At 42.5% G+C, this 21,369-nt stretch overlaps 1 protein-coding gene across 1 annotated transcript in view; it reads left to right on the top strand.

Annotated features, from left to right (window-relative positions):
• The window catches only part of daam1a (dishevelled associated activator of morphogenesis 1a), a 99,224-nt gene extending 79,237 nt beyond the window's left edge, over positions 1 to 19,987 (top strand). The window contains 11 exon segments of the mRNA XM_007893318.2: positions 1,637 to 1,666; positions 4,217 to 4,323; positions 7,506 to 7,590; positions 9,725 to 9,831; positions 10,745 to 10,833; positions 11,372 to 11,540; positions 13,194 to 13,301; positions 13,961 to 14,021; positions 15,723 to 15,854; positions 18,899 to 19,069; positions 19,435 to 19,987. Of these exon segments, the coding sequence (XP_007891509.2) occupies positions 1,637 to 1,666; positions 4,217 to 4,323; positions 7,506 to 7,590; positions 9,725 to 9,831; positions 10,745 to 10,833; positions 11,372 to 11,540; positions 13,194 to 13,301; positions 13,961 to 14,021; positions 15,723 to 15,854; positions 18,899 to 19,069; positions 19,435 to 19,641 (1,266 nt within the window). The 3' untranslated portion in view covers positions 19,642 to 19,987.
• Positions 19,988 to 21,369: the final 1,382 nt, after the last annotated feature.

The following is a 21,369-nucleotide window of genomic DNA, read 5'->3' as shown; positions in this document are numbered from 1 at the left end:
GTTTCCCCTGCTGTGACTTGTATGGAGTTCCCCATTATGATGCTTCTCCGCACAGATTGAATTTCTGAGTGAGAGGTCCAGTGTGAGTTTCCACTAAGCACGATAGTTCAGAAGTGACGGTCATGTTATTGTGTGTATTCGTAGATGTGGCCATTGTGCAGTACATTTTCAGTTTGCTAAATATCATAACAGCGTTATGTAACTCTGCCAACGCTGAGGGTAAAGTCGACAGATCAGTGCACTCGCTTAATTCACTTATTGTAGTCCTGCGTTTGAGCTATTTTCTTTCGCTTTGGATTTGAAAACAAAACCAACTGATTTTGCTTGAATTACTTGTTTAAAAAATAAATCACACAATGCATCGATGCTGCGGAAATTTGAAATGGCTTTTTTTAATGTTAAAACCCATGATTTGCATGTCTTTGCCTGTTGCATCATTTACTGTAATATGGTCACTACTCGATTGTTCAGATATCTAAATTCTTTAACCCCTTCACCAGCACAAACTGTTTACAAGGCTCAGGGCAGCATTGGTTTGAGTTTCAGATTTGCATTTCTCTGTTCCCTTCCCTTAACGTCACTTCCTGGGTCACTCAATTGGTTAGCACCAGACTTGGAATCAGGAATATTATGAGTTTGCATCCCATTCTGTCCTTCACCCTTTCCACATTAGTGGAACATGCACCATGTCTCTTATGGGGTTGAGCAGGCTCTGAAGACAAGTTAGGGCTCTTTAGCCTTGAAAGAAGATATCTTGGACCAGACCTCATAGAGGTGTATAACATTTTCAATGAGATTGGAAAAGTAACCCAAACCAATACTGTAGAATGCATCAAGACAGTAGAACAAGAGTTGCAAAGGGCAATCACAGGACAGACACCAGGATTTTTTTCTTTATCTTAAGGCAAGGGTGGTTGAGGGCAGAACATTGGACTCATTTAAAAGACGGCTTGATGCTGTAATGGGTTTTCTGAAGGATGAAATCAGACGGGCCAAAGGGTCTTCTTCATCCATAGCAAAATTACCTTGTGATACAACTACCCAAATCAGGCATTTCTCAGTAAACCAAGGCAAATGCAGTACTTGACCGGTTGCCTGGATCCTCGGTGAGGTTAAAAGGAATAGACATGTCTCTATGTGACCATAAACCAAAGCTTCAACAAGCAGGGTATCCATGACCATACTGCATGCTACCCAATGTACTAACACCATTAAAATTGTACATCAGTTTGCGGTTGAAAGCATTTTGATTTTATGTAATCCATTGAAAAATAAGATCTTTAAACTGCTCACCTAAATACAAAAATAAATGGATTCTAAACTAAACTTGACTGCAACTGAGAGAGAAATGCAACATTCGACCACGGTACTCCCAAGAGTTAAACCCTCTCTAAAATGTATGCCACACCTTGGCTTCTGAGTCACTGACCTGGTGAATGGGTTAACGTTTGCAGATGACATTCTCGCTAGTTACTCCTGCATGTCCAATTGCATTTTCTTTTTGATGATGCCTTGCCTGTATAATCGTGCTCTGTTTGCCATTTTATTTTCCTTCTTGCAACGATTGCTGAACTGCAGTTTTTATTGCTATTAACTGTTGCTACCGTTATCCTCCTTGCCTTCGGCCTGCGTTTAGGACTTCTTTCTGAACAATCATACCAAGCAGGTAAGCTTGTGCTTAGTTTTGATGAACTGGAGGTAAAGTGCAAGGGAAGGTTATTAATAAACACATGTTCTTATGCCAATGTGTCAACATAGTTTAGGTGTCAGCCTGCCTAAGTCGGTAGCACTCTTGCCTCTGAGTTAGAAGGTTGTGGGTTTAAGCACCACCTTGGGACTTTGAGCTCACAGTCAAGGGTGACACAGTAATGTAGCACTGAAGGAAATGCAGTCCTTCATATAAGATATGCCAGACAGGTGGACGTTAAAGATCCCACTATTCAAAAACAGCTGGGAGTTTATCCTATTGTCATGGCCAACAATCCTTCATGGCTGTGCATGGGACATTGCTATGTGCCATTCGACTGCCAAGTTCGCCTCTAAATACAGTCTTCGCACTTTACAAAACCTTTGCGAAGTTCTTTGAGATATTCTCGACATCGTAGGTATAATCAAACACAAGGCCTGTTATAATTTTGTTAGTGTGTTTAATAGTAGTCAAGATGTCCAATGTTGGATTAACAAATAATCAATTATCGGCTTGTATGGATGCAAATGGGACAGAGGANTTTTTGTTCTCATTGAAAATGTATGGCAAAGAGGAGGTCATTTGACCAACAGTGTCTCTGTTGGTACTAGCTCCCTGCTGGATCTACTTTAATCCCATTGCCCTGCTCATTCCAATACCAGTACCAGTCTTTATCAAATTCCCTTTTAAATGCAGTTACAGACCCCAACGCCCTTCAACAGCAAACTGTGGTAAGATATTCCACATTCTCTGTGTTACAAAACAATCATAATTCTTCTGAATCCCTCTTTATTCTCCCATCTCAAATTAAACCATGAAAATGAAGTGCAATCTTTCAAGTAATTTTGTTTGAGATGAATTGCAAATTACTTTATCCAACGGTGGCATAAAAAAATGGCATATAGCACATACTCGTTTTATTTCTTTAGAACTAACTAAAGGGGGGAGGGTGGAGCTTTATTTTGCTTAATTTCTAAATTCGACCCTTGAAATTTGAATGCCTAATGCATGAACATCTGTATGATGCTGAATGTAAAGCTTTGGCTGAATGCCCATTCATCATAAATATCAATAACAACCAGCCTTTAACAGCAACAACCAATTGAATTTATATAGCACTTTTCACACATTTAAGTCCCCTTTTAGTGAAATATTAAGGGCGTTAAACTTGGTGTCATATTCAGGGTTTTAACCTGGTTTGTAAAGAAAATTGGATTGCGGCCCCTGCAATACTTCAATGTCAGTTTTGCAATACAAATTTATATTTACATGGTGCGTTTCACACTGAGAGGACATCCCAAGGCACTTAACAGCCCTGGCTCAGCAGGACAATTTTAGGCATTACTGCTGCTTTTGTTGCCCAGGTTTGGATTGTACAGAAAAAGCTATGAGCAGCAGATAAAACGTCTGGAGTGATTCATGTGCCTACGTAGTATTTTGAGCAAAAAGGAAGCTTAATAATAATAATGATAATAACAATCTCACTTTCTATTCCAGTTTAGATTTGGGTGTACTTTGCATTGACAGTCCCCACGTTCCCTCTGCCAGCTTACATTTGTCGTTGTTAATTTCAAGTTTCAGAATTTTGGCAAATAAACCAAAGAGTTTTGAGAATTTGTTTTTTATGGTTAAAAAATTAACATTAATTGTAGTCACTTACGTGAATCCTTTAGCCATAATGGTGCTGAGGGTGAGGTGTGCAAACACTAAATGTCCTGGTTGATGCTCAGTTGTGTCTTGTATTCATAAGTCTTTTATAGTCTGGTTCATTATTTTTAACCCTTTTGAACGTTCACCTGTTGAGTACGTTATTGAAAATCTAAATGCCCTTGAGGTTGAATTGAATAATGTTTGAACGTTTCTTTAATAGTTTTGCATATAAAGCCCTTCGCAGTGTTGTAAGTTATGGGTGAGGGAGCAGTAATTGGGACAAATAATCCTCAGATACCCAGAAGCTTTTTTCAGTTGTGCTTTTTCATCTTTCAGAACATCATGTTGTGACTTTCAACTGAGGGTTAAGGGAATATAGAAATAGCAAGCTGGCCGCAAATGGTTTAAAAGCTGTTTTTTATCGCAGAATTACAGAATCGTAAATTATTAAATTGATGTCTGTCACTAATACTGGTTCCAGGTTCCACTGTCAGTCACAAACCACATCTCAGTGTATTACTAGGTTTGCTGCTTGTTGCCTTCATTGATCTGGCAATCTCTTGCGTGTGGGTGCATTTCAGTAATTAAACACTATTATCGGACGGCATGCTGGAGCTCTTTACTGGAATAGACTCCAGTGATTTGTGGGTTGTTTTTCTGGCAAAAAGTGAATAGCGCTTCCAGAGCTAAAGTAATTAAAATCATACTTGAGAGAGAGTCCCACGGAAATCTCATGCTGCTAATAGAGAGATTTCTTTTTAACGTGTCTGCATTTCTCTGTTAGGCTGTGCAGAGCCTAGTAATCTGGCGCTTGCACTTTTCCGATATGGATTTGCCTTGTTTAACCGCTGGTCCCCTGTCGCTCTATTTATGTCGCAGAAAGAGACGGAAGCAAATGAAGACACATTAAATTCCACCAAAAAGGTCAAGGAGCTATCCGTAATCGATGGAAGAAGAGCCCAGAATTGCAATATTCTTCTCTCAAGGTAAATACTCGATGTTAAATGTTCAAATGTTGAATATATTCCTGTCTCTTTCCCCCCCCCCCCCTCCCCTGCTCCTCCTTGGGTCGATGAGAGTTAACTGGCAACTGAACTTGTGATCTTTTGATTTGTACAGCCTCGTACTTCACTTCCGTTACACACAACGCCATCAATAGTAATAATAATCCTTGCATTTGATATGGTGTCTTATCACATCATTGATGTCTGGTAGAGTTTCATAGAATATATAGTAAAGTGGATTAATTGTGTATTTTGAGGGTGAAACTGAGCTTTACGCATCACTGGAGTTTTTTGCTTTAGGGCCTTTGTTTTTAGAGGATTATATGTAAATTAATAATAATAATCCTTTCATTTGATACAGAGCCTTATCGCGCTTCAGTGCCCCTCACTGCGAAGTGTAATGATAGATAATTTTGTAGGCAAACGTGGCAGCTAATTTGTGTGCAGCAATGTGCCATAAGCAGCCATGAACCTGCAGTGATATTGAGTCCATGTCTTGTCTGAAGGGAGTTAATCTTTGTATCATGTGCTGGAATGAATGACGGTATCCTGACAGACTCTTGGAACTGTATATCTTGTGCCTCTGACACAAGCATTGGTTTCAGTGATACAAAAACTGCTACAATCTTAAGAATTCATCAAATATGAATATGAATTTATGTTGAATATAAGACATCACCCCTTCCCCACTACCACCACAAAGCAATTGACTGAGCTTCTAAAGCTTCACAGTGTAAAAAACCTTTATATCAATTACGAGCTTTAAGACATTTTGGCATTACAGACACTATATTAAACACAACGAATATTAGACTATTGTGTTCATCCACAAAAACAGCCATTCCACTTTACAATATATATCTCCTGTGCAGTGTTATGAGATGCCTTCCTGACGTGAAAGGCACTGTACCAAATGCAGGGATGATGATTATTGTTAATAATAATATTAATAATAATTGATGCTCTGCAGGCTATGAACTTCTGGTCCAGTGTTGCTCTTTTTTCCTGAAACCTCCCGCTTAAATGGAAGTTGGTAATAAATCATACACAGAATGATGTTTATATTCTTTCTGTGAGTCTATTTTGCATTATTGCAGGATGTAACTGATTTGCTTTCCAAAGCCTGAAATGTTTGTTTTCTTTGGGGGGAAAAATGTCTTAAACGAAAGTGTAACCACTCCAGGTCACGTGGGTTTCTCTTTCAATGCTCTCTTTTTAGATTATTTTCTGTGCTGTAATGCTTTGGCCCCCAAAGTACAGCCTTGTGAAGGTCATGGTCACGAGCTGGGGCTATGTAGGTCAGGCAGACAAATGCATTCACTATCTGCAGCTGCTCTTACGTTATGCTGTTTGTCAGAGCATGTCACAAGGCTCAGAGTCGATCCTTGTCTGGGAATGTCAATATTAAAAGGCCTTTTGTAATGTTCTTTCTCTTTTGACTGTCCGGAGAGCATGAAGCAGAACCCTGTTAGCCCCAGAAGGCTGTAGAGGCAAAATCAACTGGGATGTTTAAACTGGCTATTAAAAGGTATGGAGAAAAGGCAGGGAAATGAGATTAAAATATCTGCCATGATCTAATAAACTGGTGCAGGCTGAATGGTCTCCTCTTCTTCTGTTCCTATTGCACTTGCTGTCTAGTTATGGGAACATAGGAACAAATGAATAGGCCATTCAACCCCTCGAGCCTGTTCTGCCATTCTGTTAGATCATGGCTGATTTGTACCTCAACTCCAAATACCCGCCTTTGCCCCATATCCCTTGATAGACTTACCTAACAATAATCTATCCATTATTACAGCAATAACTGAGAGCAATAACTAACTTGCTGTGCGCAATTGGCTGCCGCGTTTCGCCCACAAATATACAGTCAATTCACTTTACAGTATATTCTGTGAAGCGCTTTGGGACGTCCTCCCGACGTGAAAAGCGCTATATCAAATGCAAGGATTATTATTATTATTATTATTATTATTATAACTGTGCATGTACTTTAGCCGACACTTTGTTCTTGATCAGGATAAGGGGGCATTAAGACACTAAAAGAACAGCTTCACAAAATACAGTGACTTCACTGTAAATCCTATGAAGCACTTTGGGACGTCCTCTCGACATGAAAGGCAATATATCAAATACAAGGATTATTATTATTATAGCTTGCACTTGTATGTATGCAGCTGGATGTCTCGTAGTGCTGTACATGGATAGTGAGGCTGCCTGTGCAGAAACAGGTGGAGATGTTTTTGCCTCTGACCAGCCAGGGGTCACACTTCTCATCTGTTTGCTGGCATTTTTTATTCCACGGCAGAGGTGCGTACACTCTGAAGGCTGGAGCAAGGACCGCCTACTTTGGTGGTACTAGTTATAGGAACATAGAAACTAAACTAAATAAAATGTGGGAGTTTCATTTTATTTAAATACTGATGACATCAGGGAGTTGGCTTCAAGGAGTTGATGTGGCAGAGCGTGTGAAGGGAAAAATAATCAAATCTACACAGCGGAAGTAAGCCGATGGCTGAAGCACTTGTGTTAATGACTGTCTGCTCGAGTTAGTTCAGCTGTCAGTCTCAGTAACTCCCTCCTCAGTCCAGCAGCGGAACTCGCCACTGAGAGACACAAATATTCCAAATAATAAGGAACTCGCCACCAAAAAAGTCACTGAGGGCAGAGATTTCCCACTGGCTCAAGGAGTAGAAATGGAGGCGGGGTTTATTGATCTGGGTGGGGGGGAGAGGGTTGAGGATGGACAGCTTTTGGAGCCGAGCAAGCTCCTGGCTGGGTGATGGGTTTACCAGTTGTTGTGGGGACTGAGGGTTTGGTGGGGGCGGTGGAGAGAGCAACCGAGAGAATTAGTGCGAGTTCTCGGTGATTGCTCACCCATTTCTGTGACCAGATTCAACAGCAAGTGCCCTCTTATCTTTTGTCGCTGAATACCTGCACGTTGACCTTCCTAAGTACGTGAGACTCTATTGCTGGTGACTTGAGAGGCAGCTCCATTAGAACCAGTTCATTAAGAGTACATAAACTAAATACAGTATAAAACACTCAGGGCATGTTGTGAACAGGTGTGTTGTAGCAAAACCAGCTGGATGTGAGAGGTGGGGTGAGGGGCTGCTTTGCCTTTGCGATCTTTTCATAATTCTTGAATTCTGCATCTCTTCTTCCAGGTTAAAGTTGTCCAATGAGGAGATAAAACGCGCCATTTTAACAATGGATGAGCAGGAGGATCTGCCCAAGGACATGCTTGAACAGGTATATTGTACATTGAACTATGTATATTTTGTGGGCGAAACACAGCAGCCAATTGCGCACAGCAGTGTCTCACAAACAGTCATGGATTGAAACAGCAGGACAAGAAGACACAGGTTGGGAGTTGGAAAGAGCAATTTCAGGGCTGACACTAGGAAGAGTTTCTTTACTGGATGGTAATTAATTACTGGAACAGGTTGCCAGGAAGGGTGGTTAAAGGAAAGGACGATTGGACTCATTTAAATACAAAAACACACTGCGATGGGAGGTGGTCAGTGTGGCTATTCTGGAATGGTGAGATCAGATGGGCAGAAGAACCTTCTTCATCCAAGCCAATCTTGGGATTTTAAGAGATCTTTTAATCCCAAAGCAACCCTTTCACCAAACCTCTTCATGCTCTCTGCTACCCAATTTGTAACCTGCGAACTGAAACTTATCCTCTGTTTCCCTGTCCACGTTTGACACGTGTAACACGGACCAGGGTGACAGGAGCTGGACTGCCGCTTTGCAGTAATCTCCTGCACCTTTCATTTGCTTCTCCTTTCATCATGTCTGCTCCTTGTACCACATCTGACTGCATTACTGACCCAGCTGGTTGCACTTTAAACGTTGAACAAAATAAACTGGTTCTTTCAAGATCACACGAATCAAGAGGTTAGGTGCGGTGTATGGTGGTGGGGGGGGAGCTTCATAATGTAGACCAGATAGACGAAGATCCTCAGTCTTTTCAATGAACAAAAGCAAGTTAGTGCATGTGCCACGCATCTGCAATACATTTCAAAGTGTTAGCCAAAGACAATTGTTACTACCTACCTGGCATCAGGAAAGCAAACCTTGTGGAACACAGAGAATTTCTCAGCTATCTCAATCTTGAGGGTAACCTGGCTGAACTCAGAAAATGTCAAAGCACTTCACTTCATGGATGTTTGCGGGCCATTGCTGTGCGCGAACTGGCCTCCACGTTTGCCTGCATGAAAAAACACACAGTCACAGCCCTTGATAGCACAATACATCCTGTGAAGCACTTTGAGATATCTCTATGATGTGATGAGGGGTTATATCAAATGCAATTATTATTATTATAAGATTTGGCTATCTCAGGGTTTTCTCTTCTGCTGTGGCCAACTAGTCGCAGTTGTCCTTGGCTGACACTTCGGAATGAATTCCAAACCCTCGGAGCTGAGGGGTAGGGTAGGCTAGGCTAGTATTTCTTTGTTAAAAAAATTAATCTAGTAAGAAAGGCATTGAAATGCTCATTGTGTTTCTATGAAAAGCTTCAGTTAATTTCAGTGGCAGTGAAGAAATGTTACTTTGAAACATTAACCTCTGGACTGGAACAGATCATCAAATAAACTTTTATTGGACGGCTTCTCCCATGTTGTGTTTGCGTGTGCAAACTGGGAATACTTTTGCTATTCTCAGCCGAGTTACTAGAATCACATCAGTCGAACGCAGTAATTTAAATTGTTGTTATCTTTTATAAATTTCTCTCTGACTCATTCACGCTGTAAATGGATTCCAAATTGGCACTAGGGTAAGAGAAGAGGCAGGGAAGTGTTGTACTTAGCAATGTAGATTTACAACGCTGCCGCAGATATAAAAGAAACACAAATGCATTTTGCGACTCCTGCAAACATCATTGATCTGGAAACGGTGAGCAGGACGGAAAGGCATTCAGCTGTCTGTTCAACCTCTCTCCCTGGCAGATTGTTTTATTGTTCAACATCATCATCAACAACTTTTATATAGTGTTTATATATTTACATTTATATAGCGCCCCTCACGTAGGATAGCATCCCAGAGCACTTGACAGTGCATGAAACCGAGCCAGAGGGAGGGGGGAGGGGACTGTAAGGGTCAAAAAAGCATTCAGCCGTCTGAATGACAGGATAAGACGTGATATCAAATGCAAAGATTATTATTATTATTGGGCGGAGGACTCCCAAAGATAAAAGAAAACTCGCTTACAATTTAACCTTTCACATGCAGAAGGTTTTCAGCATTTCTCAAGTGTTAAGGTGAAGAAAAAAACTAATAAATCTGCGTTACGTGCCAGAGGTTGCTGAGTCCTCTGGATAAATGAACCGAACTGGAGATTTTAAGGTTCTGCTCAATGGTGCACGATTTTCCTTTTCAGCTCTTGAAATTTGTTCCTGAGAAAAGTGATGTTGATCTGCTGTCGGAGCATAAACACGAGATCGACCGCATGGCGAAAGCAGATCGTTTTTTGTATGAAATGAGCAGGTACGTAGCCAGGCCTATGCCTGTCGTGGCCCTGCGAATCTGTCGGCAAAGTAGGTTTACAGTAACTGGATTGTTAACTGGAGCTTCTCCACCACCTCTCAATTCCTTGCGCTGTGTAAGGGTTTGTGTGATCTAATAACATGTCAGATCCCCAGTGAGGCTGAGTTCCTGATGTCACCCCAAAATGACTGGCGTTATGGTTGCTCTTAGCATCCTGGGTTTAGGGAGGGAAAATCTGCCTGTATTCCTGCTCTTGATGGATTATTTACGTACGTGTGTGTGTGTGTGTGTGTGTGTGTGTGTATCTTTCTCTCGCTTTATTTTGTACGTGTGTCTCTATCTGATTTTGTGTGCCACTCGTGCTGTATCTCCAACTGAGACCATCTCTCTCTCGGTCTCTAATCTTGTACTAGTCTCTCGCTGTCCACTTCATTTACATTCACAATCCTGGATACTAGCGTGCACGTAAAACATTCCCAACATCACAGCCTGACATGACTTCCGCATTCAGATAAGTGATGGATATACAACTTTCCATTTTAACTTTTTTTTTGCTGTAGCACACTGCGTTAACAGGAAAAAAAAAATCCTCACTGCTGTAGCTTTTCAATCTTACCCCCATTCACTCTTTTGAATCAGGAAGCACCAGGTTGGTTTACATCGAGTTTTACTTTCTACACAAAGTGGAGAAGTGTTCCTGACTAACTGATGTCCGTTTTCCAACCCAGTGAACAACAGGATAACACACCCGCTTTGTTAAAGTGTTCATAGGTGGAAAGTAAATCTGTTCACTTTGGAACGTTTTTTTTCTTTAGCCGTGGTAGGAAGGAACTCCTGTTTGAACAGAATTGCCGACCCCCAGCATCCATTTACCTTAAAACTATCTAAATCACTTTTTTTTAAAACAAAACAGAATTCCTCACTACCAGCAGAGGCTGCAGTCCCTGTACTTCAAGAAGAAATTTGCTGAAAGGGTAGCTGAAGTTAAACCCAAGATCGAAGGTACGACTTCCGCTCTTGTATTTAGGAACCCTGTCGGACTGTGTGTGTGTTTTTTAGCCTGACTCATTGTCCTTAGAAGCATTCCCTGTCCCCTTAAGAATTTGGGGAAGAAATTTGTGGTAATATTTCCTGCTGTTCACCTTCAACCAAGGTCCCGTTTGCCTGTTCAGGTGGACATTAAAGATCCCATGGCACTGCTCAGAAGGAGAAATGAGTTTCGCCAACAAATCCCACAAACAAAACTGGTCATTCACTTCATGGCTGTTTTCTGGGACGTTGCTGTGTGCAAATTGGCTGACATTGTTTGTATAAAAGCACAGAGTTGCTACACTTTACAGTAAAATCCTGTGAAGTGTTTTGAGATGTCTCAGCGACATGATAAAGTGCTATATCAAATGGAATGACAACTCTTACTGACATGTAATGAGGATTGTGCAAATTATGTTTCCTACAATTTCTGTACCGCTTTCCTGTTTAAGACCCTTTTAGTCGCCGTTAGAAGTATGTTAATAGGCAGTTGTTCTTGTTCTTGTTGCAGCCATTCATCTGAGCTCCAAGGAGGTTCTGCAAAGCAAAATCCTAAAGCAGCTGCTGGAGGTGGTCTTGGCTTTTGGCAACTACATGAACAAGGGACAACGAGGCAATGCCTGTGGTTTCAAGCTCTCCAGTCTCAACAAAATTGCAGACACGAAGTCAAGCATCGACAAGTAAGGCATTGCTGCCACTATCCCTGAATATACTGGAAAGACCATTGGAGTCCATCCAGTATCGGAGGTTAACATTTGGAGGAAATTTAAGTTCAGGATCGGGTTGTTTATATTGGTTTTGATGACTCTCGGTCTAGGTTTATACAGCTGAGTCTGTAACTCGGGCACAGATTCAAAGGAATTGTCATTAGCATTCCACGTCTTTGAACTCTGTGTAAAATTCCCCCTCCCCTTTGCTCCCTTGCTAACTATCTTAAATTGATGCCCTCCGGTCCCTGACTCAGTGACCAGTGAGTGGAAACAATTTCTCCCTGTTGACTTTGTCAAAACCTTGTATAACTTTAAAGACCTCTACCAGTTTCACCCCAACCTCCCTCTGTTCAAGTGAAAATAAGCCCAGTTCATCCAGTCAAACCACTCACCGAATCTCTTCTGCATCCTCTCTATGGCTCTGTCATCCTTCCTAAAGTGCAATGAACAAAACTAGACCCAGGGCTCCCAATTGTGGTCAAACTAAGGATCTATACAGATTAAGCATCACCTCTTATATTTTATATTCTTTGTCCTCGTTTATAAAAACCTAAGTTATTGTCCTGGAAGAGTCTTGCATAGATGCAGCATTTAATGCCACCTATTAGTCCGTCTGGGTTACAATTGGAACTTTTTCCTTGAGTCACTTATAATTACAGTCCCTGAACATCAAAGTTAAATCCTGACATGAGCAGAGGTTCCCTCAAGTTTCCCAAGTTATTGCTCAAGCTTTCCCACCATCCCCAAATGTTAACCTCAGCGTAACAGGCACTCCTTATCTGCAAATATATTTCTGATTATGCGCGTGGGGAAATGCTTGTAATGTGAAGCTTCGTGACTTTAAGGAGTTTGAAAGCCTAATGTGTTTCAAGCTTTTCATGTCGATTTTATTAATGCCCACACACAACACGATCATGCAGTTCAGCAAACCTGCCCCTACTCTAACTGAGATCAGATGTCTGCCCTTTGCCCTCCTTCAATAATTGGCTCTCATTCTCGTAATCTTAGTGGTGAATACATGGACCAATGCTGGCAGCCTGGACTGAATTAGTGTTGCAGTACCTTACGTTGTTGGTGCAAGTTGTGCCAGAACTGAGTACAGCTCACTTAATGAAATGTTCATCGCACATCGACACATGGAAGCATGGATTCCTGGCAGGGTGAAACCTTGGGCAAGTTTCCTTACTCCACATGCCTGATAATAATCCCTCAAGAAAAAAAATAATGAGTTGGTCACTGCAATCCATGACTGTTTGTGGGACACTACTGTGCGCAATTGGCTGCTGCGTTTCGTCCACAAATATAAAGTCAATTCACTTTACAGTATATTCTGTGAAGTGCTTTGAAATGTCTTGAAGACATAATAAGGCGCTATATCAAATGCAAGGATTATTATTATTATTAAGCAGATTCTAACAGAGAGCAGTGGTGTTATTTGTTTTCATTTTACCTCCATAGAAAATTGGCCAGGATTAGTTGGCCATTTTTAGCTGGTCTTTGAGCATGTGTAGATGCTAAACAGTTGCTTGTGAATCCCGTGCGTGTTGTGGGTCAGGATTCTCTGTGCTCCGTATATCTTTCTCAGCTGCAAAACCACTTCACGATTTTCCTTCTGGTTCCCAGGAACATTACCCTTTTGCACTATTTGATTACAATCCTGGAGAAGAAATATCCCAAAGTGGTGAACATTCATGAAGACTTGCAGAGCATCCCCCAAGCTGCCAAAGTGAAGTAAGTCTTTGTGAGAAACCTATTAGTTTCAAAGGGGTGTTTTTTTTTAAAAAAAAAGAGCAAACACTGAGACCAACGGGGGCTTTTGAGGTTGTAACGTATATTGAGCATCGAGTGAGCCCTGTGACATTCTTTGTAGGTGCTAAGAAGGTTTGCTCCTCACATCCGAGGTCTAACCAAGACTTTTTTTTAATCTTCCTTATATAGTCCCTGTCTCTCGCCCGGCACCCGTCCACGAGTCTTGCCCAACAATGCTGAAACCTTCTTTCGGGAAGTTGCCATTTCTAGACTTTTCAACTGCTCTCGACGATGGCCTCCCCAGCTCTTACAATCCACAAACTCCACCTCATCCAAAATTCCACATCCTGCACAATTCTTGCTCACACATAGCTTCCCATCCTCCCCAGGCTCCTTGTCGTTTTCTGGATAGACTTTAAGGTCCTCACTCTGGACAGATTTGATTCCATCAGAAATGAAAGATGAGAGCGAGTGGACGTTGTAGTGTTGGGATGTGAGCGAGGGGCCTGGGTCGCTTGATGGAGGAGGGAATGAGAGCATTGTGGCGGTGTGCTCTTGGACATTGGCTATTCTTTCGTGGGCTTTGATTTTAAAAGTTAAACTCTCTGGATATCCTTCAATTGACTTGTTTTGTTTTTCAGTATGACTGAACTGGAGAAGGAGGTCAACAACCTGCGAAGTGGTCTGAAGGCAGTGGAAAATGTAAGCGATCCCTCTGGTTCCTTACCCCCACCCCCACACCACCACCACCACGAGGCAGCAATTGTTTTACGGCCCTTGGTAGAATTCTTCTCATTAAATGTCCAAAGGAAGCCATGGGTGGGAAGCGTTGTCAGTGATTAGTGTTATCCGGTTTCCCCTTCACAACAGACTTTGATTTCCTTCCTAAGGAGCACGTGTGGCCTTTTTCCTTTCCACATTGTGCATCTATGAACCTTTTGAGCGTTCTGGTTTCTCTGCTCGTGTTAAGGGCCGCACCTCCTCCTGCAATCCCAATCCGCTCGCGGTATCGCTGGCTCAGCCGGCGCTCGCACTCTGGTACGGGAAGGAATTCGCCCAACAGAGAGATTAGGAAGCTCATGGGGAGCTCCTGTCTTTCTCTAGCACAATGAGACAGACTTGTACACGTACGAATGTTGGATAGTAACACTGATCATTGCGCTCGCTCACAAACGTCAGCAAGAAACAGACAGTAAACCCAGGACCATTACTGTTACTGTGAAAGGCTGAAGTGGCGGTGGAGAATTTATACTGTGGGAGTTGTGTATTGTGAGCAGCCAGCATTTTAGTCACAGGAAGCATATTGTCCAGCTCCGGTTTGCTGGTTGCTTTGTGTGTGTGTGTTTTTTTACTTCGCCTTCGGGCTCACTTCTATTGTTGCAGACTTTTTAAAGGGGTAAAAGTCCGACCTTTTTTTTTCTTCCTCCCCCTCTTCACCTCACCCCACCCATCCAAGCTACACTTGGGGGAATATTTGAGAGCGACGCGATCTTGCACAACCTGTGGGGGTGGGTGGGGGTGGGGGGGTGAGTGGTAGCTCAGTCAACTGAGTTTACTGCATGTTTCATAATGCTTTTTTATTGATTGAACAACACACACAATTTTTCAAATTAAAAAAAATCAAGCAGAAATAATAATTGCACGGCACGCAATCCCCACCACCCCCAACTTTTGGGGAAATGCATCCTGCCTTACGATGACTTTTTTGACACCGGTGGGTGCCTCTGTGTGACACTCATCCTGAATTCTACAGCGCTGAGTTACTCTTAAGGGCAAACAAAGATCACTCACCTGGAATAACTTCCCAACTCTTTCACCCAATTTCCTGACTCTTTTACCCAATCGTGCTTTCAAGTAAGATCTGGAAAGGACTTGCTGTTTGGACAGGGCAGTGGAGTGTGAAACAATGCTGCCTCTTCCCCATGTGAATGGGATTTCACAAAAATTCTGTTTCAGATTTTGTGCATTATTATTTTTTTCCTAATGGATGTGGTGTGGTGGTTGGTGTGCGTGGTATTGCCAGCAGGATTTGAGAGGGAGAAACACTCTCTTGTGTTGTATATCAACAGCGCAAGGTTTGATGGTGTATATAGCCCTCCCTGAGGTAATTCTGCTGTGTTATGATGTGGGCACTTCCACAATAATAGGACAAATCGTGACCAACAGCAGCATCTGACCCGCCCTGCCCTATCTGGCCTGTGCTAATGTCGCGCACCCAATCCCCAGACTGGGAATATTAGTTAGTGATAAGGCTTTGTTAGTTCGTGACTTTCTCCCTGATTGTGAAGCTCTGTGGGGAGTTGGGAGAAGATCCCTGAAAGGTGTAAAGGCCGCTGTGGTTCACTGGTCTGAGCGGAGCAGGGTGTTGGGAAGGCTGACGCCATCTCCCTTTTGTTTCCATAGGAGCTGGTATACCAGAAGACCCAAGTGCTGCAGCCGGGTGATAAGTTTGTCTCCGTTGTCAGTCAGTTCATCACTCTGGCAAGTTTCAGCTTTTCCGATGCGGAAGATCTCCTCTCAGAAGCTAAGGAGCTGGTAAATAAATATACTAAATTTTTTTTAGTCAGACGGGTGGAATCTAACCAGCAAAACCACATAGCTTGCCATTAAAAGCACTGTCTGCAAGCTTTCCCTCTGCCTGTCCAGCGAGGACCACCCTACCCATTAGGGCTTTGGCTTGCAGGGTTAACTGGAGCTGAGTGGGAGGAGTCCCTGCCCTCCGTAACTTATCTGCCCTTCCAGGTCCTGCCAATAAGTACATATTTTTATATAACCATAATTACATGTTTATTGTATATATAATTAATTTAATTTGTATATATTGTGCAATAAAAAATTGTAGTGTTTTTTTTACAATATAAACCTCTCTTCCTAAAAGTCTGCAGACAGTGCCATATCATTTGTGCTTATGTGCACAAGTGTGCTGCATTCTATTCCACCGCCTCTGTCCCACTCTGCCATGTGTGGCCATCTGTTAGTCAATGACTAGAGACCGTTATTTTAGAACAAAGACAACTTGCACTTATATAGCGCCCTCCACGCAGAGCAGGGTCTCAGTGCGCTTAACAATGGCGGAGCCTGACTTTGAGCCATAAGCACAGTTGAAAAGGAAAGTCTTAAGGTGGGACTTGAGAAAGGGGGGAGAGAGGGGGATTGAGGGAGTGTGTTCCAAACTTTTGGGACGAAAAATAAGGAGCAAACGGGGAGATTAGGTGGAATTGTTCTTAACAGAGAGAGCTGTTAGATTGTGGAGCACCCTGCAGGCACAGTGGATGAGGCAAGGTCCATAACAACTTTCAAGAGGAAACTAAACAGATAATATAGTAATCCCCGCGTTCCGTATTTCACATTGGGAGCTCATCTACCCAAAGTGTCAAAAGCGTTCTGCCGTTTTTTTAAAAATGTAAAATGTAGTGACTGTGTATTTTGTAGGCAATTAAAGATATCTAAAAAGAGCAATTTACAAGGGGATGGGGATAAAAGGGAAGTTGAAATGGGATTGAATTTTAAGGATTGCTCATTCAAAGAGCCTGCACAGACATGTACTTTGAATTTCTACATTTCTGAAATGTAATCCAGTATAATAAATCTTACTAAGAACTTGAAGTTCTCAGTAATTTGTGTGTAACAACATCACTTATTCAAAGCCATAGTGGGCTTCCTAGTTCCTGCTCCACGCATGATAATGAATACATTATTGACCGAGACATGTTCAAAAAACAGATGTGCAGATGGTATTAATAGTGAAACTGGCTAGTGAAAAATAACATCAAAGCGATTGAGCGAATGAACAGTTTACAATTCAGCGTTTACTGTGATTATATGATGTAAAGTGAGTGCTCCGCACAGTGTGCGCATTTTAACCTCTTTTGTTGCTTTTTAATGGTGTTTGCTAAATAAGTCAAGGTTGGTGGAAAACCAGGGGCATTGGGAAGGGAGCAAGAATTAGGAAAGAATTGGGTTGTGGGATATGCACAATCCGTAAATAATCTGTGCCCATTCTCTAGAACTCCATCCTGGAGTCCCTCTGACTCATTCCCTCCCTCCTTCATCTCACTGAGTTTCTGCCTTGAGACCTACCTCTTTGTTGGTGCTTTCGGTCACGTTTCCCCTCTTCACTCACATCACCTCCCACCCCCAACGCCGTTATTGTTGAGCAGTTTGGGATGTCCTCCCGACGTGAAAGGCTCTGTATCAATATAAACATGTTTTATATTGTAAGAAAATGGGGTGAAAGACTCACTCTTGGCACCAGTGGTTTTGAGACGTTTTCCTACATGAAATGCGCTATATAAGTGCACGTTGTTATTCAAATGCTGTAACCCGGAACAAACCACAGCCCAGACAAATTGCAGTGAAGTGATTCTCTGCCTAATGTGCTAGTTCCTGGCCACCTGCATTGCCAAGGTCCCATTGCTGTCCCTTAGGGGGAACAGGGTTGTGTTGTGGTCACTTATCGTTACATAGGACAAGGCCAAACCAGCAAAGTTTTAGATAACATTACTCAGAACTTATAAATAGTTGACAAATGTTTGTGATATTTGGGGATCTGTACTGACATTCATTTGGTTAATTGTTCACAGACTGTTGTTGTATTTAAAGTCCTGTTAAATAGCACAGAGAAGTAACAATAATAATCCTTGCATTTGATGTGGCATGTCGCAAAGATTTCTTAAAACAAATTTACCAGAAATTGCTATAAATTGTAGTGACTATATATTCTGTGGGCAGCTAATTGTGTGCCACGTACGTAGTGAATGATAGACTTAATTTGGGGATTGTCAGCCAGGAGGACACCAGGAGAAACTCCCTTCTCTTTTCGAAAGTTGTCACAGGATCTGTAATTTCTAGCTTGGTTTAACGTCTCATCTGAAGGACAGAACCTCCAGCAATGCTGCGCTGACTCAGACTTGCAATGGCTCGTCAGGCTAGATTGTGGGTTCTAAGTCACGACTGTTGGGTGAGGTGAGCGTGCAACCAACCGAGCCTGTCTGATGTCTGGTATTTAACAGGACATTAAACACGTTGTGCACAGCTAGGGTTTCTCAGCAAGTACTAGTATTACTTTTTCTCTGGAGCTTTTTCCAATGCAGCCCACCCCAGATTAAACAACAACAGTAACCACTTCCATTTGCCTAGCAGGATAGACAGTATCCAAGAACACCAAAACACTTTGTTTTTTAAAAAAAATTAAACGAAAAAGAACATTTAGTTTCTTTTAAAGGAAAATAAAATGAAACGTTTTGCAAAATACATTCACAAGGAATGAACTTCCCTCCCAGCTTTTATTTATCTAAATCTACTACAGACAGAGAGCATCTATTTGTACGAGAGTAAACTGAACTGCTTTGAGCTGAAGCCATGTGAGGATTTATTTTTTTTTACAAACAAAATATGTTAATTGTCTGCTGTACATTTCAATCTGAATTCTTTCTGGGACTGGCTAATTGTATTGTACAGTATCGCTTTGAGGGGAAATATCATCTGTGAGCAATGAACATCCAGCCTTAGAACCATGTTAATGAGATTCCTTTTGTCTGTCCACCTGTTAACCTGCAAACACGATGTTGTCTCTGCAGTTTAACAAGGCCGTGAAGCACTTTGGCGAAGAGTCTGGCAAAATCCAGCCGGACGAATTCTTTGGGATGTTTGATCAGTTCCTCCAGGCTTTCACAGAAGCAAAGCAGGAGAATGAGAACATCAGGAGGAGGAAGGAGGAGGAAGAGCGAAGGGCAAAGATGGAAGCGCAGGTCAGACACCACAAGTCTTTATATATAGGAATATGAGATTGCAAGTTCCTCGGCTGTACTAAACCTCATACCGCATTTGTCCTGAACTTGCCTTTCCTTTAGCGGCCTCCTCCAGTGGAGTGGGAGGGGTGGAGAGTCGGGGTAGGCGGGTGATTGAAGAGGAAGGGCCTTGAAGGAAGCAAGGGAGGGGGCGAGGCGAAGCAACTGTGGGATGGAATTCCAAAGGGTGGGGGCTGAAGGCCTGACCACCGTTGGTGGGTCGGGCAGGTCGGAGGACATGGAACAGGCTGGAGTCCGCTGAGCAGAGGGAGCGGGCAGGTCGGTACGGATATATATATATTACATACATATGTATTTTTTTTTAGCTGAAAGAGCAGCGGGAGAGGGAACGCAAAGCGCGGAAGGCAAAAGAGGGCGGAGAGGAAGGTGGCGAGTTTGACGACCTGGTGTCGGCGCTCAGGTCGGGAGAAGTCTTCGACAAAGACTTCAAGCTGAAGCGCAGCCGAAAGCGAGGGAGCAGCCAGGTGACCGAGAGCAGCCGGGAGCGACCAGTCACTAAGCTGAATTATTGAGCCCTGCCCCGCTCGCTCGCTGTGGTGGTGGTGGTTTTGGAGCAACACAACAACCTCGGTAGCCGCAGGCTAGCACATCACCATCAAGTTTCGATTGTACTGTGTGATTCCACTGCCTCTCGGCCACATCGGTGGCTGCTGATCCTTTTACCCTCCTCTCGGCTGTGTGTATTTGCACCACTGTCCTTGCAAAGAGAATTCCGGGCCCGTTTGTGGTGCTGAAGCACAACCCCCCCCCCGCCCCTTCCGCTCGAAGCAGTGAAACAATTCCTAGGACATTCGATCGATGGGTAGAACCTTTCATCCCAGCTCCCCCTCTTTCCCCTCCCCAACCCCCCTACCCCCCCCTCCCCCATTGTGAGTTTGGTTCTTCGTAATGAAGGCGGTCGTTTTTATTTCCTACACAAAGTTGTACTGGTGTGACAGTGCCTTGCACCTAAGGGGGAGGGAATATGGTGTTGAAACATCGCAAGACACTTGTGGAACGAACTGAACGACTCTGAACCCTTGGCTTTGACTATGAAGTAGCTGAGGCATGTTAAGGAGATCGTGTATGAAGGCCGAGCATGAATGGAATACCTGAAGCCGAAGAACCCGTGCATTTGTGGCTTTGACTCAGTTTCGAGGGGTTGGGTAGATTCCCTTGATAATTATTCAAGCTGTCATTCGATTTTTGGAGGAGCCAAAAAAACGAGGCTTCTGTTTCAAACTTTAGGTTTAACTCCCAAAACTTTTTTTTTTCTCTCACTTAAGAAGTAAGATCATGGGGAATTTGTTTATAGCACCTGGGTGATATCCAGATTTCCTTGGCTTTTATATATATATATAAAAATATAAATAGATATATATAAAAAAAACATTCCACGCTTAATGGGGATGATGGTAAAAGGGTTCTCTGAAGAGACAACGATAAATATGTTTAAGCTTTCTCCTTGCTACTGGCAGGTCTAGAGCAAGACCGCAACCAGACACAAAATATGGAGCTGCTTATTATATTGTTTTGTTTTTGTTTTGCAAGTTGTATTTTTTTTTCGGGGAAGGGGGGGGGAAGAGTGAGAGAGAGAAGAGAGAGAATCATGTTTAAAAGAAAGTGTGCGATATGGGATTGAAAGGTTGCGCGACCTTTGGTAAGCTCACATGTAACTACCGCCCTCTCCTGCAGTCTGAAAACACTATGCTGTAATGTAAAGAAGACCGTGTGAATACTTTAGGACATTTGAACCTTCTAGCCTATTTATATTTGGACATAATTGGAAGAGGTTTCAGACCATTATATATTTGAAGTACTGTAACAAAACGGATTCAGTTTTTTTTACCAAATTCTTATGGTTATAAATGGACCTTAATTTGGTATTAACTTGGCCGTCTTTTTTTCACCCCACCCCTTTTCTTCCCACTGTATAGTGACTTGATCCCTTAACCAAAGTGCCTGCAAACAGGTTTGTGTTTGAGAACAATGCTCACTGTAGTAAACTAGAGGATTCAGTATCTGATTTTTTTTAAATAACAAAAAAAAACTGGTTTGGACACTGTGCTGAATTAACTATTGGCTAGGAGAATGAGTGTCCTGATTGGTCCTACAAAGAGGGGGAACACAATAAAAAAAACCTTAGGTCTGATTGGTGTGTGTGTGTGTCTGTGTGTGTGTACATATGTATGTGTGTGTGTGTATGTACATACGTATGTGCGTGTTTGAATGTGTCTCATCCTCTGGATTCTGACACAATC

Source organism: Callorhinchus milii, unplaced genomic scaffold, assembly GCF_018977255.1.
Source record: "Callorhinchus milii isolate IMCB2004 unplaced genomic scaffold, IMCB_Cmil_1.0 Scaffold9, whole genome shotgun sequence".
Taxonomy (NCBI): domain Eukaryota; kingdom Metazoa; phylum Chordata; class Chondrichthyes; order Chimaeriformes; family Callorhinchidae; genus Callorhinchus; species Callorhinchus milii.
The sequence above is the reverse complement of the archived record's forward strand: the minus strand, read 5'-3'. Positions and strand labels throughout refer to the sequence as shown.